The sequence below is a fragment of the Syngnathus leptorhynchus genome, chromosome 17, assembly GCF_054491065.1.
Source record: "Syngnathus leptorhynchus isolate UIUO chromosome 17, UIUO_Slep, whole genome shotgun sequence".
Lineage (NCBI taxonomy): Eukaryota > Metazoa > Chordata > Actinopteri > Syngnathiformes > Syngnathidae > Syngnathus > Syngnathus leptorhynchus.
Window position 1 is genome coordinate 4,594,022 of NC_141211.1, and position 20,903 is coordinate 4,614,924.

The 20,903-nt window shown below is 38.9% G+C and overlaps 4 protein-coding genes across 5 annotated transcripts; all 4 read left to right on the top strand.

The window, feature by feature from the left end:
• Positions 1-523: 523 nt before the first annotated feature.
• On the top strand, positions 524-2,892 carry LOC147043280 (collagenase 3-like). The gene is made up of 10 exons (XM_085935908.1): positions 524-635; positions 735-979; positions 1,055-1,203; positions 1,531-1,659; positions 1,739-1,900; positions 1,969-2,092; positions 2,159-2,292; positions 2,355-2,514; positions 2,600-2,700; positions 2,770-2,892. The coding sequence occupies exons 1-10, from the start codon at positions 537-539 to the stop codon at positions 2,877-2,879; spliced, it is 1,413 nt and encodes a 470-aa protein (XP_085792034.1). The 5' UTR covers positions 524-536; the 3' UTR covers positions 2,880-2,892.
• Positions 2,888-6,202, top strand: LOC147043281 (matrix metalloproteinase-20-like). The gene is made up of 11 exons (XM_085935907.1): positions 2,888-3,003; positions 3,603-3,795; positions 3,955-4,208; positions 4,285-4,433; positions 4,500-4,625; positions 4,693-4,854; positions 4,959-5,133; positions 5,215-5,345; positions 5,449-5,611; positions 5,686-5,789; positions 5,869-6,202. Exons 2-11 carry the CDS (start codon positions 3,658-3,660, stop codon positions 5,970-5,972), a joined length of 1,506 nt encoding a protein of 501 aa, XP_085792033.1. The 5' UTR covers positions 2,888-3,003; positions 3,603-3,657; the 3' UTR covers positions 5,973-6,202.
• Positions 6,203-6,331: 129 nt separating this feature from the next.
• Positions 6,332-9,208, top strand: acat1 (acetyl-CoA acetyltransferase 1). The gene is made up of 12 exons (XM_085936347.1): positions 6,332-6,482; positions 6,749-6,796; positions 6,871-6,988; positions 7,051-7,146; positions 7,329-7,429; positions 7,503-7,646; positions 7,730-7,880; positions 7,944-8,039; positions 8,108-8,221; positions 8,419-8,483; positions 8,563-8,720; positions 8,792-9,208. The coding sequence occupies exons 1-12, from the start codon at positions 6,432-6,434 to the stop codon at positions 8,910-8,912; spliced, it is 1,263 nt and encodes a 420-aa protein (XP_085792473.1). The 5' UTR covers positions 6,332-6,431; the 3' UTR covers positions 8,913-9,208.
• A 125-nt stretch (positions 9,209-9,333) lies between these two features.
• Positions 9,334-15,631, top strand: tmprss2 (transmembrane serine protease 2). 2 transcript variants are annotated; one of them, XM_085936345.1, is made up of 15 exons: positions 9,334-10,343; positions 10,422-10,585; positions 10,778-10,829; positions 10,978-11,179; positions 11,808-11,900; positions 12,118-12,231; positions 12,300-12,429; positions 12,553-12,663; positions 13,186-13,226; positions 13,500-13,665; positions 13,845-14,023; positions 14,104-14,199; positions 14,575-14,717; positions 14,791-14,943; positions 15,478-15,631. In XM_085936345.1, the coding sequence occupies exons 3-15, from the start codon at positions 10,815-10,817 to the stop codon at positions 15,484-15,486; spliced, it is 1,452 nt and encodes a 483-aa protein (XP_085792471.1). In that variant the 5' UTR covers positions 9,334-10,343; positions 10,422-10,585; positions 10,778-10,814; the 3' UTR covers positions 15,487-15,631. The 2 variants fall into 2 exon arrangements, with proteins under 2 accessions (XP_085792471.1, XP_085792472.1); XM_085936346.1 differs by lacking the exon at positions 15,478-15,631 and having other exon boundaries at positions 9,334-10,585; positions 14,791-14,952.
• The last annotated feature ends 5,272 nt before the right edge of the window (positions 15,632-20,903 follow it).

Sequence of the window (20,903 nt, forward strand, 5' to 3'; positions counted from 1 at the left end):
TTTGTCATCAGCTCATTTTTAGCACATAAGAATGCATTGCTACAGTTTGTGTATGTTTTTAGAATCGGATAAGTCATTAAAAATAAAAAGAGCAATGCATTTATTTGCAACAAAATGACAGACGAGAGACGAAATAAGGGAAATTATGCATGCACATTCTTTTGGGCTTTTTGTTTACCTTCCTTGAAAAAAAAAAAAGTTCTATTTTGCCTTATGAGCACACATCCAGAGCCAACTCGGAAGTAATTAGAGAAAAATGTTGCAAGATCCAACATGCCTAAGTCACATGTTGATGAGAGAGGATTTGTGTTTTTATCACCAAATTTAATTTTGCAGAGATATATAATTTGCCATTTGCTGATGTCATCATACTTTTTATTTGATGACGAATCAAAGCTACTCTTGTTGTTGTTCATGACTGAGTCATGATGAGTGTTGCGCAACATGCCCCCCCCCCCAAAAAAAAAAAACAACTCGGATCCTATATAACAGCTACCTTCAGTAGAGGGGCAAGAAAACACAATCACAGAGGAAACATGAGCTACTTCCCTTTTTACATTGTACTAAACCTGGCACTTGCAGTTTACTGTCTTCCAGTAGCAGAAATTACTAGTCAAGATGAAAGTTTGGCAGAGGTGAATTTTTATTTACTTATTGATTTTTATTTGCATGCAAGCCTTTTTTACTTTTCTAAATTTATATATATTTTGTCTTTTTTTTTTTTTTTTTTGCAGGGTTACCTGAAATCATTCTTCAATTTAACAGAGGAAAGCCGACCTTCCAGACGTGGGATCAGTCAACTCAGCAAGAGGCTTAGTGAAATGCAAAGATTCTTTGGTTTACAAATCACAGGAACGCTGGATGCTGAAACCTTAGAGATGATGAAGAAACCTCGCTGTGGCGTGCCAGATAATGACTTGGCCAGTTTCTCCACTTTTGGAAATAACCTCAAGTGGCAGACAAAAAGTCTGACATACAGGTAGATGAATGTGTGAGAATAACAGTGACAGGTTACAATGTTGTCCATGGTGTATATTTTTTTTTCAATCTGCAGGATTGAAAACTACACACCAGACATGTCACGATCAGAAGTGGATGATTCCATTGAAAAAGCCCTGAACGTTTGGGCCAAAGTTACTCCGCTTAAATTCACTAGATTGCACAGCGGCACAGCAGACATCATGATTTCATTTGGTCGCCAGTGTGAGTAAAAATAGACGATTTGAAATGGCTTGTTTGTGCCACTATGCTAATGTGTCATATTTTTATGTTATCAAAAATGATTGCTCATCTTAGGTACTTTTTTTAAAGATAGAGTGTGGACAATTTTTTAATTTTTCAATTATTAATTTCAATAATGTGCAAAATTTGTGTTCTATGTTTTAGTTTTTTTCAAAATGCATGCACTTCAAACTTAGCTTGTTGCATTTTATTAGTTCACCACTAGATGGTGCCTTTGTTATCATACTGATTCACTGAGGATTTTTCTACAGCTGGTATGGGAATAATCCAATCTGCTATTATTTTCAGCACATGGCGATTATTACCCATTTGACGGCCGCGACGGAACACTGGCCCACGCCTTCGCCCCATCGTCCGGCATTGGCGGAGATGCTCACTTTGACGAGGACGAGACCTTCACCTTCCGATCAAATTCTGGTGAGGTGTATTGTCGTTGAAGACTCGTAACATTAAAGGGCTTTGGAATTGTCTTCTAATTTTGTGGATTTTGCTACAGGATATGTCCTTTTCATGGTAGCAGCCCATGAATTTGGTCACTCCCTGGGCTTAACTCATTCTGATGACCCGGGCGCCCTCATGTACCCCATGTACTCGTATAGAAATCCCGACACTTTTGTCCTGCCCCACGATGATGTCAAAGGGATCCAAAGTTTATATGGTATGTATCAACAGGATCCTTAAATGCAATCCTCCGACAAACCATAGTCATTGATATTTTATCTCCAGGCCCGAACACAGATACTTCTGAGCCAGCACCTCCAGCCCCCGTGACTCCCGATGCTTGTGACTCAACCATGGTGCTCGATGCCGTGGCATCCTTGCGAGGAGAAATGCTTTTCTTTAAAGACAGGTATCACTGAATAACAGGATAACATAGTTTGGCAAACTATATATATTGCTTCTAAATGGCTTTCAGCTTCTTCTGGCGAAGATACGCTCAGAGCAGGTTACCTCAGCAGAGTCGGATCAGAAACTTTTGGCCCAGTGCTCCGGTCGATATCGACGGTGCTTACGAAAACCAACATTCAGACAGAGTTTATATCTTTAAAGGTACATTTTTTTTTTGAACAGCAGCTTTATTCAGGTATAGCTAATATCTTTTCTGCTTGTAGATCAACAAGTGTGGGCTTTCTCCGGCTACGATCTGGTTCGTGGCTATCCCCAACAATTGACAACATTTGGTCTGCCAAGAATTGTGAGAAAAATCGACGCAGCTTTCTATGATGTGCAATCAAGAAAGACTCTGTTTTTTGTGGATAGTTATTACTACAGGTAATTCATGAACATATTTTCCAGACAAAACATTATTCTACAGTATGAACTTCTAGTCACCCTTTCTATTTTTGATATTGTTTAGTTTTGATGAGGCCAGAAAAAGTGTGGACAGTGGATTCCCCAAACGGATTGATCAGACCTTTTCTGGTCTGAGCAAAGTGACGGCAGCGTTTCAATACAGAGGTGAGTCAAAGGAATTTTCCACATGGACATTTGGACGGATGGATGACTAAGGTTAAACCTGTTTTTCAGGTTTTACCTACATCTACAGTGGACCTTACATGTTTGAGTACAACTTGGCCACGGGAAGATTGTTCCGTGTACTGAGAAACAGCTACTTCTTACACTGCAGTAACTTCTAGACCTGTTTATCGGAAGTTGTTAGAAATGGTTCCGAATAGATACCAAGTTGTCCTGTCACAACTCTCGCTTCTTCTCTCATTGTGAGTGAAGATGTGTTGGTTGATCGTCTGGCCCACGTTGAAGGTGAAAACTCGTAGTTTGTAGTTCTTTTGCGATAGCGGTGCTGCAATGTTTCCGACACATCTTATTTGCATAAAGAAGAAATGAAATATGCGGTAAAATAATAAAGTATTACTATATTGTTTCATTTAACCTTTTTGTTTTGTACTGATTGCATTAATACACGGTATGAATAAAAACATTTATGACTTGTATAGGAGTCTTAATTTTCAGCTCACTTGTTGCAAATACTCTTGAGCTCCTGAAACCTTAAAAGGATGTACAGGAAGTGTGTTCCAACATAAACTGAATATGTGTCAGAATTATATTTACAAAGTAGTAAATTTACAATAGTTGTATGAAAAACACTAGTCCGTGTTAGCTTTGTAGCTAGCTTAACTGTACAAAACAACTGTTTCAAAACAACTCTTTCAATGATGTTCCCATTACAAGCACAAGCTTGTCAAACAATTAACCGCATGTTAAAATGTCTTTCCAAAGATACAAAGTGAAATATCTAATCCAAAGCTCTTTCAAATGGGCCTGTTCAGACAATCACTGGAATGTTTCACTGCCCAGTCTTGCATCTTCTTCAGCTCTTAACCTGATATCCCAAACACTAGATCAGGAAATAACCAAGAGCATTACAAGTGTGGAGAGCACAGGAAGAATTTTTGCATGCACTTTATGTGCAGGAGGATAATAATTATGGAAGGCCCATCAATTGTCAAAGTTGTGTTGATGCTAACGGCAGTAGCTCTCAGCCGAGCTGTGCCGACCCTCCTAACCGGCGAAGAAGATCTCGCTAAAGCTCAGGTAAACGCCGTTGCAACTCTCAATCAGTTTATAAGAGAAAATCAAATGTGATCATATATTGTGATTCTGTAACACACTTTATTTGACCTAAAAATATATATCATACTACATTGAGTTCAAATAAAATGTCATTTTTTTTACATTGTTTGTTTTGTCTAGGATTATCTTTCTCAATATTTCTCCGAAGTTGGAGTCACCACTGGTAGCGAGACATATCGTGCCGGTCTCGATTCCTTCACAGACACTTTGAAAACAATGCAAGACTTTTTCGGCCTGGAGGTGACAGGACAGTTGGACACCAACACCATGGAGGTGATGTCACAACCTCGGTGTGGTTTCACCGACTTGAATATATTCAAGTATGGCCATTTTGATGGGCAACCAAAGTGGAACAAGAACGAGATCACATGGAGGTTAGACTTTTTTTTTTTTTTTTGCGGTTATTTAATCGTCTAGGACTACAATTAAATGTTTGTCAAATGTTACTAGGATCACTGAATATACACCAGACTTGAGTCAAAGTTTTGTGGATGCCACACTTGCCAAGGCTCTACAGATCTACAGTGATGTGGTTCCGTTGGATTTCAAGCAAATTCAAACGGGCACTGCAGACATAATGATCAAGTTCAAGGCTCACGGTAAGTGCCCTGGCTAGCCTAACATTTGCATACCCGATATCAAACTTGTGCTTCTTTCTAAACCAGATCATGGAGATTTTGCCCCTTTTGACGGGGAGGGTGGAGTGTTGGCTCACGCCTTTTCCCCCGGTGGGGGCCGAGGGGGCGACACCCATTTTGATGAAGATGAAACCTGGACTCTTACATCATCAGGTGTGGCAAACAAATATTCATTCAAAATACCAATCATGTTTTTTATATTCATTTCTATTTTTTACAGGGGTCAACCTGTTCTTGGTGGCTGCACATGAGTTCGGACACGCACTCGGGTTATCCCACTCTAAGGTTCGATCGGCCCTAATGTACCCCACCTACCAGTTCGTCAACACCGACGGCTATGTGCTCCCAGATGATGACCGACAGGGAGTGCAGGAATTGTACGGTGAGAGTTTGGCTTCATGGCAACCATAAAATCTTATATATATATGTCCTTGAGTTGGGTACCTTGCATGGTGCAATATAAATCAAAAGTTGTAATTTCTCTAGGAGTCAGAGCATCAACTAAACCGACAAGTAACCCGGAACCAAAACCACAACCACAACCTGAGCCAGAGCCTGTACCTACGCAAGACCCTGAACAAGAACCTGACAGGTGTAGCCGCAATTTCATGTTTGATGCTGCAACTTCCATAAAGGGTCATCTTTATTTCTTCAAAGGCACGTAAGTATTTAACACCCGACACAAACACAATTAGTGCCATCAAGATTAACTCATATGAGAAATGTTCTATTTGTTTTCAAGCCATTTTTGGAAGAGGAGCAGCAACTGGGACGGTGTCACTACGAAAAAAATTGATTCTGTCTTTTCCGGAATCAACAAAGTTGATGCTGCTTATGAGTACAAGCCACGCAGCACAGTTATTTTGATTGAAGGTACAAATGAGTTGTATCAAATGACACTGCAGATATAAAATGTGATATTAGATAAATATCTAGAAATGAAGAAATAATATGACGCAATGTTTTCATGACAAAGGGGACCACTACTGGAAAGTCTTAAGAAACAAATGGCTCTTACCTGGCTATCCCAAACCTCTCACCGACTTTGGCTTGCCTTCATCCGTCACCAAAGTAGATGCTGCCGTCCACGTTCCTTTTGTGGGAAGAACCCTCTTCTTTGTAGACAACAAATACTATAGGTGAGTAAACTGGAAAGTGTTTGCTATTATATTAGTCAGCTGTTAATATCCATTGTTATATGTCTACTGTATAGCTACAACGAACGGAGAGGCCGAATGGATCGGAGGAACCCGAAATTGATTCGTACAGAACTCCCTGGGATTGGATACAGAGTTGATGCTGCTTTTGAATACAGAGGTAGGTCATTTTCAAAGATAATTCTCTCTTCAACATTATGCTGTTTGGGTGTATGCAATTAAGACACCCCATTTTGCAGGATACCTGTTCTTTTCGTATGGATCCAAGCAGACACAATACAATTATATCAGAAGAAGAGCGGTTCGCACCATGATGAGCAGTGACTGGATGGACTGTGAATGAACTGTCAGCCCAGTCTTCCATCTATGAGCATTGAATCACAATATTAATCAATGGTTGATTAAGGGATGATAAGGGATTTAGCTTCGTAGAAAATTATAATCAGATAGTGGTTATCGGTATGGGCTAAAATAATGCCACATAATGGCAGAACTAGCATTATGTCATCTTTAATTGCTATGGAAATAAATGACAAATAATAAATGTATGTGTGAAAAATATTTCATGACACTCACAATAAAATCTGTAAATAAATCTTTCTCTGTCATTGTTTCTTTATTCACGCAATTCAACAATGTGTGTGTGCGTGGGGGATAACAATAAAGCAGCAACGCTTTACGTTACGTCATAGGTCACAACCCTCTACGTCATAGGTCACACCCCTCACTGTGATTGGCTGCGTGCTTTGAATGTTCAGCTGAAGGTGAAGTGTTCCACAAAACGTACTTCATCGAGATCAAAATGTCATCCAGTGGACTTTTAACCATTCGGGCTGGAACATGCAAGCGCCTGGTAAGTACGCGTGTGTTTAACAGAATTTGCATTCATACGTTGCATTACTTTGTGCGAGTGTAAACATTAGCGGCTAAGCTAACTACGAGGCATTCACTTGGCATGATAGCATTAAGCTAATAAGGCGACTTCAACTTGTTTCCATTTCTGGTACCTAACATTAACTCTCCTTTATTTTGTTGCTAACTGGATTTCAGTAAATCAGCAACTGTGTTTTGAACTTTCGTGTTGGGAGTATTATGCACCACTGTCCTCCTTTGTTTTAGATTCACCAATACCTCTCAAGAACCTACACCACTGGTCCATGTCTCAATGTAAGTGCAAAACTTGCAAAAATGTATGTATATGGAGTGTCCACTTAATGCATCATCTATTGTGATGGTTTCAGGAAGTGGTCATTGTCAGCGCAGTCCGCACTCCAATGGGCTCCTTCAAGGGCAGTCTTGCAGCAGTTCCAGCTACAAAACTGGGCTCTGTTGCTATAAAGGGAGCAATAGAGAAAGCAGGTACATATGGTTGATGCCAAATACTTAAGGAAAAGTCATTAAATGCCATTTTATGAATTCAGGAATAAAGCCTGAAGATGTGAATGAGGTCTACATGGGCAATGTTCTTCAAGCAGGAGAAGGACAGGCTCCCACCAGACAAGCCTTGCTTGGAGCAGGTGATACATAGTGTTTGAAAATGTGTTCACCATGCAAATATATTCGTCAATACTTTTTGGGAATCGAGTAATAAGAGTCAGGATTATTCACTTCTAATAGCTTTCCAAATGAATTCAGTGGTACAGCAATCAACAAAACTGTGAGTTGATTTTGAGAGATGATTAACTTTTTCTACTTTTAGGTTTAACACTTGGCACTCCAGCAACAACAATTAATAAAGTTTGTGCCTCTGGGATGAAGTCAATCATGATGGCAGCTCAAAGTCTAATGTGTGGACACCAGGTAGTAAAGTGTTAAGAGTTGAATCTAATTTGCAGTTGCTTTTATTTATTGTGTGCTTTTCATTTTTGTTCAGGATGTGATGGTGGCGGGAGGTATGGAGAGCATGTCCAATGTGCCTTACGTGATGGCTCGAGAAACACCATCCTACGGTGGGGTTAAAATGGAAGATCTTATTGTAAAGGATGGACTCACTGATGTATACAATAAATTCCACATGGTAATAAGTCTTAAATACTAGCACAGTGAAATATTTTTCATGAATTTTCTGTCAGCTTCATATTTCATGTGTTCACCAAACAGGGCAATTGTGCAGAGAACACGGCTAAGAAGAGCAGCATCACTAGGGAGGAGCAAGACAGCTTCGCAATCAGCTCATACACACGCAGCAAAGCAGCATATGAGTCAGGAATTTTAGCCAAGGAGATCGTTCCAGTTAGCATCCCACAGAGAGGTTGGTTGGGAGAAGAGGGTGGATTTTTTAAAAAAATTTTTGTAACGGTCTTGTAATTTTCAGGCAAACCTGATGTGGTCGTGTCCGAGGATGAGGAATGGAGGCGGGTGGACTTTAGCAAAGTTCCCAAACTTAAAGCAGTGTTTCAGAAAGACAATGGTGAGGATCAATTTGCCTTTCCTTCATTCTTTTTTTGGGCAAATGCCTCATTTGCTTGCTATTTTTAGGCACAGTAACTGCCGCCAATGCCAGCACGCTGAACGATGGAGCTGCTGCCCTTGTGTTGATGACAGCAGATGCTGCAAAAAGACATAATGTCACTCCACTGGCCAGGATTATATGTAAGTACAATTTATGAGGAAATAAAGTTCTGAAAAATAAATACCCTTGTGAAACGCTTAACCTCATCCAATCATTAAATTGTTGGTGGTGTGGTACTTTGCACGTTCACTTTTCTTTCCCCAAGGTGATTTAAGAAAAAAAATCACAATATTTCACTGCTTTTTTTTAATTTTGGTCTTTTATTTCTGCTACCTAGCTTTTGCTGATGCAGCTGTAGCACCAATTGATTTCCCCATTGCTCCGGCATACGCTGTACCAAAAGTATGTACACTGAATTTAAATTCGGAGTTACCTACTTAAATAGATCATTCCAAAAATCATCTCTTTTTGGGGCTGTTAGGTCCTGGACGCTGCCGGGTTGACCAAAAACGATATCGCTATGTGGGAGATCAACGAAGCCTTTAGTGTGGTCGTTTTGGCCAACATTAAAATGCTGGACATTGATCCTACAAAAGTGAATATCAACGGGGGAGCCGTGTCACTCGGACACCCCATTGGGTAAGCGGAAGGTGTTATTAAAATTGAAAATGGAAATTTTTGGAGTTAATATTCCTATTCTCTCCTGTCAGGATGTCTGGAGCAAGAATTGTTGGTCATATGGTGCACAACCTTAAGTCAGGCCAGTATGGTCTGGCTGGTATCTGCAATGGAGGGGGTGGAGCTTCCTCTATTATTATCCAAAAGTTCTAAAAAAAAAAAAAAAAAATGGAAAGGGGACGCTTCAAGCTCCTGTAATACCCTCTGTGAAATGTGTGGTAAGGTCTCAGAGTCCGAATGGTTTGCTAAGCTCCGTTTTATTATGAAGAATGCCGTTTGTTTTTTTCAAGCTCCAATGCAGGTGGCCTATTTATACAGCAAACAAAGGCTCAAGTTCTATGACATTATGACTCCAATGTTACACTCCCTTGTCAAACAATTAGGTGATAAAATAAGTTAATATTTAACTCTGAATTGAAATGGCTAAATAAAGAGTTTGTATTAAAGGATTGTTGTATTAATCTTTTTGGAACAATGGGTTGAAAAGTTTATGAAGAAATCAGGTGTATGTACATACCTGACCAGGTAATGTTGTAGTTTCTGTGTTGGCCACTGGGTAGTGCCATTTCGTCGACATCATTTTGTTTCAATGGTAACATTTCATTACGTGTGAGGAAAAAACCCAATATAGATATGATGAGCTGTTATTTTTCTTATCAGAGAGATAATTTTTGAATGGCAGAAGCCTTTGCGAGACAAGATAGCACATTGAACGAAAATTATTCTTCTATTATTCTCGACAACATAAAAAAAAGTCTCTCTAGATGAGGCCATTGAATGAGGAATATCTTGCTTTTCCAAATGCTCCTATAAATTATTAAAATGTAAGTCCAATCAGTCGCTAAATAAAACTAAAATGTCATCAGGAAGTAAATACCAGATACCTGAATAGTCAGTGAAATATACAGGAACAGGAACTTTTTCAGTGATGGGAAGTTAATACCCATGTTTGCAAATCTTTTACTAACTAAAAACAAATAACATAACAAACAAGAATAAAAAAAAATGTTAAAAGCTGAACTACAAAAAAAGAAATGCTTGTTATTGCGTAACTAAGTTTTTATTCCTTTTGTCAATAATTTAAAAACTAACTTGCCTTCCTAGAAGTGTAGGCGTTGTTTGTTTAGTAAAATAGTGGTTGAAAGTGTTGAGATGATATTAACAACAGGAACATCATGTTCCTTAGACTCTTACTGAAAGAATTTCGTCTCTCGTTCTTTTCCTTTTTCTACCAGCCCACACAGTCAAACAGTAAGCTAAATATTAACAGAGTTTCTGTCCTTTGACCACAAGTATTTTTATGGTCGTTTCCTTTTGTTTGGCCTAATTAATAAAAACAAGTGTACAGATAATTTTGAGGGGTCGTGTTCTGGCTGTTATAGGTCACTGGAAAACTTTTTCAAGAAATTACTTTTCAGTAATGGATTTAAATGTAAACTTTTTGTTTGACTGAAAATTTGTTAGGAGACCAATACGTGGATTTAACAGGATTAATAAAACCCACACCTGTTTTTATATATCAAATGTGCAGAAGAATGGATTTTAACTGATAAACTGAAAGAATTGACTCGATTCATCTCAATGGTATTCTGGATTCTAATCGAAGAATTAAGTCTATCAATAGCCAGGCTCGATAAATGTTTGTTCATGTCATTTTTGAAGTGGCACATGAATTGAGGGACTAACAACGGGCTGACTTGTGCACACAATAAAAAAAGGAAGGTGTGGTCGTGGCTGTTCATTACTTGCTCTTGGGTGACTAGGAGACACAGCACCGGTGAGAGGACACAGGAAAAACCCAGTGCTGGAAAAATTAAGATTGCAAGGTAAGGTACACAAACCTTCAGCATTTAATGTCAAAGTTGATGTCAAATAAGATCCTAATTATTTCCCTTGTGTATTACATATCATGTGAAATTTAGTAATACTCTTTTTTTCCCCATTTTCAGTTTTTTTACATTGAGTTTACGTTTAAACCCTGCTTGACTTTAAGACTGTTAACTACTGTTTATTTCCAGACATCCTTATTTAACAAGTCGTGTGACCAGTTTCATCATGAATGTTAATCAGGTATTTAAAAAGCGACTTTTAGTATCGACTTTAATGCAGTTTACTGTCCTTTTTTTATTGGATATAATAGCCAAGCAATTCCAGACGGATTCTTGAAGATACAGTATAACCATTGAGCGTTTTATTTGAATGAGATTTTCTTCCACAGGCAAATGGTGCCGCTTATGATAATTTGGGTTTTCAGCATGAGAAAGGAAGACCCCCACCATTCGCCCCACAGCAAGGGCTCTATCCTAATCTCCAACCGACTCCCAGCTATGTCGCCTTCGCTCCCACACCTATCAACACATACCAAAACACGCCACCGGTTACGCCACCGGTTACGCCACCGGTTACTCCAAAAACCAAAGGTATAGTCACCAGTTTATATTCTTTGTATTCAGAAACTTTTGTTAATTTTCAAATTGCCTTTGTCCTACTTATAATGTCTAATAGTGACAAAGTAAATTTTGAACTATTTTGCACAAGATGCAGTCTGCGGAATTATATTTAATTTTTATTCAAGAACATAATATTCATCCTACGCTTATTTTTTAAAAACAAATCACTTAAATGGAATTATTAAATTATTTTATTGGGCTTGCTGGGGAACATACGTTTTTATTACAATTGTTAACTTTGTACCTTACACTACATATAAAATCCAAAGGTTGTCTAAATTAACAACTCCAAAAAATATACAGTATGTAATTTCTATATTATTAATATAAAGAGAGGCCGATAAATCATATGCTCTCAATGGAATAGACAGAAGTGTGCTTGGTCCTTGATCAAATTTCCAACAATAATACACATTTGTACTTCCATAGTTCAAAGGTTGTAGGGCAATTTCGGGCTCCTTGTATGGACTTTGTATCTTCTCCCTGGGTTTCCTACTACATTCCAAATACATGCACGATAGGCCGATTGACGACTCTAAATTATCCGTAAGTGTGAGGGCGAATGGTTGTTAACTCAAAGTTGATTTCGTCCTTACAGAAAAAAAGCCGTGTCCGTGGAAACAAATCCTTGGTGGATCCATATTTGTTCTTATGATTCTGACTATTGTGGCCCTCCTATTGTGGTACTTCTGTAAGTCACACTTTTATTATTTAGTGACAGTCTTATAAACCATTTCTAAAACTTGCTCAGTGTTTATATATATATATATATATATATATATTTTTTTTTTTTGCATTTAGTGGATGTGTCGTATGTACGCGTATCTCAATCGACTCAATTTTATGGTTGTTGATGTCTTATCAGTTTTATTGTGTATTCATGTCTTTATTTGTGTGTTTAATTGCAGTGTACTTCAAATGTCCATTGGGCAAGTCATGCAAGTATAGTTGGATATGTCTTCGCCCCACCCAGTGGTGTGATGGAATTATAGACTGTCCACATGGAGAAGATGAGATCTGCTGTAAAAACCTTTCAATCATTTCAATCTTTTCAATGTTTGGCTTAGTGATATCCTCTTTTGTTTATTAGTTCGCATTCATGGAAGCAACTCCACGTTGGAGAGTTTCTCATCATACACCCAATCGTGGGTTCCTGTTTGTGGCGAAAGATGGGATGACAAATTTGGGACGGCTCTGTGCAAGCAGATGGGTTATACGAGGTGAGTTTTACATTTACAGTTCCAATACCACACTTACTTGATGTCATGAAAATAAATAGAAAGTTTCTATATATCTTATCTGTATTAAAAGTATGTTTGTATGCTTTTTTGTTTGGCCCACAGCAAGGATTATGCAGGATACAGCAAAACAAACATATTGACCGCGGGAGAATTCGTAACGCTGAGCCGTGACAGTGACCATACATTGCCAATACAGACCCGGCTGCTTCCCAGGTTGGAAAACTAACTAATACACTAATTGACTAATTGAAAAAAAATTCTTGCATCGTGGTAATGGTGCATTGATAAAGGGAGCGCAATGATTGGATTATTTTATTTCCTCAATTTCATTTCAAGGCCCTAAAAGGCGTGTTAGAGCAAGAATGGACAACACGAATCACTTTTTAGTTGCTTTTTTATTAAAAAAAGGACTTTTAAAGAATACATTGGCTATCTAGTAAATACAGCAAAGTGGATGAAGAGAATTTCTTGGATTCTTTTTATTGCGACATGTCACATTTGGTGAACCACATACATAATTGTTGCTGGGCAGAATTCATAGCCTCCTTTATACAAAAAAAAAAATCTAAATTAAATTTGTAAATTTTTTGTGCTGTACATACATACTTTTTATTAGTTACTTTAATGACTAAATAACTCCTCTGAATTTAATCTATCACTATTTTTGGTCAGACGTACTATATATTATGTGATATGTTTACTGAAATGTAATTTTTTTATTCTCATTCTTTGCAGTGTACTTTGCTTAGAGGGATCTGTCAGGCTTCGCTGTACTGGTGAGATACTGTTTTCATTATTTCTGTATTGCCCAGACATAGCTACTGTCCATCTAAATTGCCAAACCACATCGAAATCAACTGAATCGGTAACAAAAATAAATATGAGCAAATGTCAAAAGGAATCTAAATCATTTCCTAAATATTTTTTTGAAGAATTATGAATAATTCATAAGTCTATCAGCGTGACAATAATGTGACGTACTGCCCGGGCAGTGCGGTCCAAAATTCCATGACTGCTAAATAATCTGAATTTTTTTTTTCTGTCTTCAGATTGTGGAGAGAGTTCTGTATCCCCTACCAGTCGCATTGTAGGTGGTACAGAGGCTAAAGTTGGTGCCTGGCCATGGCAGGTCAGTCTCCAGGTTAAAGGACACGTTTGTGGAGGTTCCATTATCAGCCAGTACTGGATTTTATCTGCTGCGCACTGCTTCCAAGGGTGAGTTATTACCCCCATCTTGAATTAGTAGCTCTGTTGTGTTTGGAAAAACGTGTTTGAAAGTTTGTGAACGTGTATAGTGTAATTTGCGTTATTTGACAATATACCTGTGCAAGTACATTTGGAATAAATTGTAAGTGATTAAAAAAAAAAAAGATTCTGTTCAATTGAAATTTCAGGTCCACGTTGTCCAGTCCATCAGTATGGACTGTGCACGCTGGCAAGATAAGCTTGTTTGAGATGGAGTTTGATTTTGGCAATAAAGTTAGCAAAATCATCCGTCATGAGAAGTTTGACTCGGATACTAACGACAATGACGTCGCACTTTTGAAGCTGTCAGAACCTTTGACATTTTCAAGTAAGTACAATGCCAAGATTCTTGTTTGCTTTGTTTCAATTCAGTTCAATATATAAGAAAATGTTTGGTTGAGCCAACAGAGAACGTAAAGCCAGTTTGCTTACCAAACATGGGCATGGAATTCTCAGACGGACAATCGGCTTGGATTACAGGTTGGGGAGCTTTGCGTTCATCTGGTAAGAAACATTTTTTCACTCTGGAATTTTTTTTGGGAGCAATTAAATGAGTTTTGGAAATTTAAATGTTTCATTTGAACTGAATCTTTGTGCATCATTTCAAAATGAAATTCCTCACAGTACTCAGATCAAATGTTTTCTTGTCTTTACAACAATTACACAGAAAGAAAGATTTTTTATTTTTTTTTACTATTCTACTATTTTAAACATGTGACGGCCACGGTACTAATAATTTGGTTTGAAAACACATTTGAATAGGTTGAATCAAACTTTTTTTTTAATGGGCTTCATTTAATAACTGATTTTGTTCAATTGTGACAAAAACGATTATGACAAAATGCTCTTCATTAAAATTCATGCTTTCATTTTCCTCAGGCCCATCCCCAGACATACTGAATCAGGCTGAGGTGACAATTTACAGCCGAAAAAAGTGTAACAAACCTACAACATTAGATGGGGCGGTTACAGAGTCGATGATTTGTGCCGGCAAACTCAGCGGAGGTGTCGATTCGTGTCAGGTGAGTTTATCTTACCTGACACACATTCCCGCACAGACTTGACATGGTACGACATAACTGCTGTGGGCTGCAGGGTGACAGCGGAGGACCTTTGGTGGTCAAAGAATCCAACGTGTGGTGGCTGGCAGGCGACACGAGCTGGGGGATTGGTTGTGCTCTGAGAAACAAGCCAGGGGTCTACGGCAATGTAACCTACCTCCTTGACTGGATATATTGGAAGATGGCGGTACGGTGACAACACTTCTGAAATAAGCCTTGAAGGAAATTAGCAACCAGGACTTTTTTCAAATGAGAGATTTTGTTCTAAGATAAAGCAGGAGTTAAGACACTAGCAGCATTCTGATTCATACCGTTTTGGTGCAAAAGCAATTAAGTAGCAAGGTGTTTTTATCCATCTCGGATCGGAGGTGGCCTGCCTGCGAACGACATTAGTGATGTCATGAAATGGATGAAAACAAGTTTTGCTGTTTAATTTATATTCCAGAACACCAATCAGAATGCTGTGTTTAGACTAGCTTGGGCACATAAAAGATATTGGAAGAAATAAATAAAAAATTGACTTGAATTCTCCTTTAGAAATTCGAAAAGAACGGAAACAGCAACATGTTACATGAGTACGCTCACTCAGCACATTCAAAGAAAGCCAGTTTATAAGCTGAATTGATAACAAACAAGATGCTCATAATTATATTTACTGAATAAGAACAAAATATTGTTATTGAATCGTAATTTCCACATTTCTTTGTCCTCTTTTCTACAGACCAATTGATGGAAATACTGGTGAACACACTCTCAGCCTTTGCTTGGCGTTACTGATTAATACAAAAACGTTGCACTTTGAAATGAAAATATTGATCTATGTTTTTATTTGAACAAATATATAGGAATAAAGACTCTTTTGCACAAAGGAACAAGTGATTGTGACTGGCTCAATAATTATGGTAATTTATACATATTGAATGTTTGAACACTTTCTATTTTTTTTCACGATACATGTCGTACTTTGTGCAACTGGATAGATATACATTTTCAAAACTCCATAAAGAGGAAATATATATTTTTAGTTCATGTGTGAAATTTCTCATTCCTCGGTAAACCTTAGCGTCTCATCACCGAGCTCGGCACGCTAATTGGCAGATGCTCAATACCGAGAGTCGACATTTGCTATTTGTTTGTACTAATTAGCGAACCCGTGATCATGCACCGACTCCGTTCCAACCACTGAACAGATGCCACAATTAGCCACTCATTGCAATTGCTGCCTGCTTAGTGTAAGGACCTTCTCCAACTGTGCCAAAGCGTCTTTCATCTATCGCTCATTTTCTTGTTGGCCCTTAAATGATGCGTGGGAAGAACAGGATGCTCTGGCGTGTTGAAAAGCCTACTCGAGATCACAGCTATCCTAAATGAGCTCTCCTGTTAATTCAGAGGGCAGTGTAGATTATCCTGCAGGATTTGAAGCGGCCTTTGGACAGAGATGGCAATGATGTTCACGTTGTGTTAATTGCATGCGTAGGTGCATGCAGTGTGTGTTGTACTGAATTTATATTCTATCTCAAATGTGGAAGTGTATTGTAAATCCTTCCTGCGTATGCAACCAACCCTTCCGTGTGTCATTTTGCCCAAAGACGATCATGGTTGCAACATTGTTGAGTAGCCAATGAGCAGCGAGTCCTTGTTACTGGGCAGCTATGTGTTTATCCCCCTCTGTTCTTTGGTGAGGTCGATGTCACGCGTCAAGCCTCATAGAATGTGAAATCAGCATGAGTCTTTACGACACTCGAGGGTACTGCTGTTGTGATGAACATCAGCACTCTCGCTGGTTTTGTAGGTCAACCAGTATTAAGCTACGGGTGCAGGCCAAACCGTAACATGTGTAGTGTTCTTGGTGCTGTTCTCATCAGGCTTTTCATATTTAGGTTTTTTTTATTTAAAATATGGATTTTAATGCCGCTTGTGTTGAATAAGTTGGCTTAGATCAACCAAATCACAAATGTCAAGTCAGCTTTAAGTCACAGACAAATATTAAATACTGTGCTCACAGTTTTGGTTGTCACTGTTTACCGTGATGTTTTATTTTATATTAAATTAGTGGGGAAAAATGAATGATAACAAAGAACAAATAATAAATAATACAATTATCATCATTATTATTTATTGTTATTATTATTATTATTATTATTATTCACATTGCATATGTGGAATCAATTTGTATATGAACATCCAAACTATATCTACTGTTACTCTTTGAATTGATACCTCTACATTTGCACACATTGTACAAATATTAATGCAGCATCGAGAAAATCTCACACAACATTTAGTTTATTTTTTTCTTGCTTCGATTTAATTTCAATTTCTTTTAATGTTTCCTCAATGTTCTCAAACGCCCCCTCTGTCTGTTACTCTACCTCCACCAATTCCATATTTGACCACACGGTGGCAACACTCATCTCTGATTGAGCTCGATTGTTGAATGGAGAGAAATTCTCTTTCAGGGAAGGCTCTTTTATCCTCTCCATGTCCAAACACAACATATATAACAAATATCAGATTGAATATTTGATTCCGGCTCCGATTCCCGTGTGGAGTTTGCATGTTCTCCCCGTGCCTGGGTGGGATTCTTCCGGGTACTCCAGTTTCCTTCCACAAGTCAAAAAACATGGTCAATATTGTCATAAAAATGAATTCAGAAAATGAACGAATGTCAAAGAAGCCATCCCGTTCTTAAAATACGATAGTCCTTTAAACAAAGCGTTGCATCCAAGCATCCTCCTAATTTGTGTTGCCCCACGGGGGAAGCAGTTGGTCGAACAAAACGTTTTCCCGCTTGGCCTGTTCAAATAACTGCGCTCTTTACAAAGTTAAACGTTTGTTTCCCTTGTGTTCTCTTTTTAGTTGGTGACTGTAAAAATTGCTGTTGACAATTTTGTATTTAGGTCAGTATGGACCCCTCAGGGTCTGACAAACCACTTTCTCCCAGAGTCCCTATGATTGACACATTTCCTTACAACAAATGAAGTCCTGCTCTTCTGCTTTTGAATTCTTGATGAGTAACATGTTCGAAAATACAAGACTAAATGCCGCTGTTGATGCATTTACGCTACATTTAGCTTCCTGTGTTGTTATTATAATGCATTACATTTGATTGCTGATACAATAATTGTTGTTTGTTTAAATTTGTATCGTATGTTTGGAATCCATTCCGTGTTTTGTACGTTTGTCCCCATGGGTCTTCGGGGGCTTGTTTTGCATCACGTGACACTTTCGGCGGCATGGCTACCTGCTTCCTCTGAGGGAGAGCGAGAGAGAGAGAGAGAGAGAGAGAGAAGGAGAGAAATAAACAGAATTACCAGGACATCCTCTAAGAACATAATGCCTGTCTTAGACAGTGGGCATCTGTTGGCATTTCCTCATGATGTATGGGATACAGGGATGGAAGGAGAGGGAGGGGAAGGAGCTTCAGGGAGGATTATGTGGGAGCAACGAAGGCGGAAGGGAGGGAGGAGGGGGGGGGGGGTGACCTGAATGCTCCATCCGTAAAGCGCTTTTCTTCTGGACTGGCCCTCTGCCGTGGACAGCAAGTTCAGGTCACACCAACCGGGTGATGCTCCCTTCTGTCACTATGGTCTACAGGATTGGATTTCTTTTTTTTTTTTTTTTTTAACCTGTTCAACCATTTGTCTTAATTCAGACAGAATGGGTAAAGCATTTGTTGCTTCATTTCAGCAGAGACACAAACTTTCATTCATTTTTCAGGATAAACTCTAATATGATAAATCTACAAATGCTACTTCAAATGTTACAAAATGAGGATTTGCAATATTTAACATTGACACACTCTTTTTTTTTTTTCTTTAAATTATGAATACATAAGAATAGTAAACTGTTCAAAAGTCTATGTAGTCCTTGGAATTGCTTCTAATGAGAACTTAAAGTTGAATGCAACATATGTTGCCGGTGTCCTTGTTCCTTTAGCTGGAACGACCTTGCATAGTTTAACATTATAATTTTAAATAAAGCAGCAAATGAAGAAGATGAGGATGCATATTCTCTATACTTTCTAGCAACGGTGGGTGCCCGGACATGCATCAAGCAACCTTTGAGGAATAATATAGTTCCTATTATTTCCCTCCCACTTGACTTTTAGCATTTTCTAATACAATGCCACCATCCACTTTCTCACCACCCACCCTCCTTAATTGCAGAGCAATTTTTTTTTTTTGCACAAGGTGACTTCTATCTCTTGACAGTCTTCCCGTTAAGCACACGCTTAAGATTCCGTGGGGCAAAGTGCCAGCACTGAGGCCAGATGGGAGCCCCAGTCGCTACCTGCCACCCGGTGCCAGTCTCCCCCCCCCCCCCCCCCCCCCCCCTGACACTTGGCTCTTGCCATCTGTGCCGACCTGCCCCTAGCTGTCAACAGTTCAAGAACGGGCCGTGGCGTTCCCGCCTGTTTTGTGACAACTGACAGCCCAGCTGTGCAGATGTTGTTGAAACGCTAAAATAGGCGACAGCAAGGCTAACATCTGTGATTCCCGCTAGGAAGAACAACACCGGCCGTTGCGATTGTGTCTCAAACCGAGCGACAGACGGCGCTTAACGTTCTGTACGGAATCATCTGCGCATGACTTGTCAAGGCTTTAGAAGTCATCACACTTATTCAAGCAGATCCAACTGTATCGTTTTTACAATTCCATAAATATGTTTTGGAGATTAAAGACAGATTACAACACTGTAAACAAGACAGATTTACAGATTTAAGGAGATCACAAGGTTGTGATACTGAAAGCATGGTTCATAGGTCACACACAAGATAATCCACGTACCATTAAATGGAACCCAAATCAATTGTTTTGGGGAAATTCTGCGTACATGCAAAACTGCTATCGCATTTACTGTGGGCTGATTTTCCTGTCACATGGTGCTCCCCCACTCCTGTCACACCATGTTTTGATCCAATGTGTAGCAAGTGTCAGGTGTAGCCCTTTATTAGCACTCCGCCGGTCATCCCTCCCCCCCCCATCCATCCCAATCGAATCATAACAATTTTGCATTTTTGACAAAAAGGTGGGAAAAGGAAAGGTAGTGATCGAGCGAGCGAGCAGTGCGGAGAAATAAAAGGACTTCATGCATTTTTATGACTGCACAGATAAGGTCACTCATGTGCTGTGGTTACTAAGCAACACTGTCACCCCGTGTTGGACAGTTACAGACCAGAGGAGTCAAACTCAAAGATGTTTACTGCTGCTCTGTGAGTGGCAGTCAGCTAGCCTTGTGCTTACCACTTTCACTCACAGGCCACAATATCATATGGACTAACTGTACATCTAATGATAGCCGTTAGTTGGATTAAACTGTTGCCTACAAATAGAATACAAAAAAAAAAAAACACTCATCTATGTCATTAGAAGACCTGGTTTTATTTATTGATATTATTTTTATGTACTTGCCGAAATAAACAAATCAAATCAAAACTCCATTATCTTCAATGGATCTTATTACCGTAAATTTCGGACTATAAGCCGCGACTTTTTTCCCGCAAATTTTCGCCTTATAGTCCGAAGATTACGGTAGTTTGTTCGAGATGTTTGTGTATCAAATAATCCTCCTACACGAAGAAAAAAATGCTAATTGCTTTTCCACTCTTGTTCTGTAGATGGCAGTAATGAGAATTATGCAAGCCTTGAGTTTTTACCACCAAAGCTGGATTTTGTAGGTCACTGCCCCGAATGGGCCCGACGTAAGAGCTCCTTAATGGTGAGTGATTTATATTCTTTGATTTACACATAAGGATCTTTTGCTTAAGTGCTACCATTGCCAGAACTACACAGACACACTGAATCGATTGCTCTAAGAAATGCTGTGTTGTCGGAAATTACATTGCAATGTCATAGAGCAATTGTATTCCTTATTCTGTCCCCCCCAAAAATTGGGAATGTATTATGTAAGAGCGTGCATTATCTTCTATACTACTTAACATCCATCTGCAAATATACTTAATAAAATAATCTAAATGTCGTTTGCCTCTGGATGACCCTGTCACCTGCCGTAAACTTAATCAGGAACGGACAGGAGTGCATTTAAGTCATATCGGATGCAAAGTCGTCAATGAGCGCAATCAATGTATGGATCCTTTAGGATGAGCCATCAAGGAGCAGACCTCTTTCCATTCAATCGTTATGA

Coding starts and splice junctions, on each gene's coding strand:
- LOC147043280 (XM_085935908.1), top strand. CDS start 537: ATGAGCTACTTCCCTTTTTACATTGTACTAAACCTGGCACTTGCAGTT. Junction 2,515..2,599: donor GTGGATAGTTATTACTACAG/GTAATTCATGAA, acceptor GATATTGTTTAG/TTTTGATGAGGCCAGAAAAA. Junction 2,701..2,769: donor GGCAGCGTTTCAATACAGAG/GTGAGTCAAAGG, acceptor CCTGTTTTTCAG/GTTTTACCTACATCTACAGT.
- LOC147043281 (XM_085935907.1), top strand. CDS start 3,658: ATGCACTTTATGTGCAGGAGGATAATAATTATGGAAGGCCCATCAATT. Junction 4,855..4,958: donor GGGAGTGCAGGAATTGTACG/GTGAGAGTTTGG, acceptor TAATTTCTCTAG/GAGTCAGAGCATCAACTAAA. Junction 5,346..5,448: donor CACAGTTATTTTGATTGAAG/GTACAAATGAGT, acceptor TTCATGACAAAG/GGGACCACTACTGGAAAGTC.
- acat1 (XM_085936347.1), top strand. CDS start 6,432: ATGTCATCCAGTGGACTTTTAACCATTCGGGCTGGAACATGCAAGCGC. Junction 7,881..7,943: donor AGTTAGCATCCCACAGAGAG/GTTGGTTGGGAG, acceptor TGTAATTTTCAG/GCAAACCTGATGTGGTCGTG. Junction 8,484..8,562: donor CGGCATACGCTGTACCAAAA/GTATGTACACTG, acceptor TGGGGCTGTTAG/GTCCTGGACGCTGCCGGGTT.
- tmprss2 (XM_085936345.1), top strand. Junction 11,180..11,807: donor GGTTACTCCAAAAACCAAAG/GTATAGTCACCA, acceptor TCGTCCTTACAG/AAAAAAAGCCGTGTCCGTGG. Junction 14,024..14,103: donor AGAACCTTTGACATTTTCAA/GTAAGTACAATG, acceptor TTGAGCCAACAG/AGAACGTAAAGCCAGTTTGC.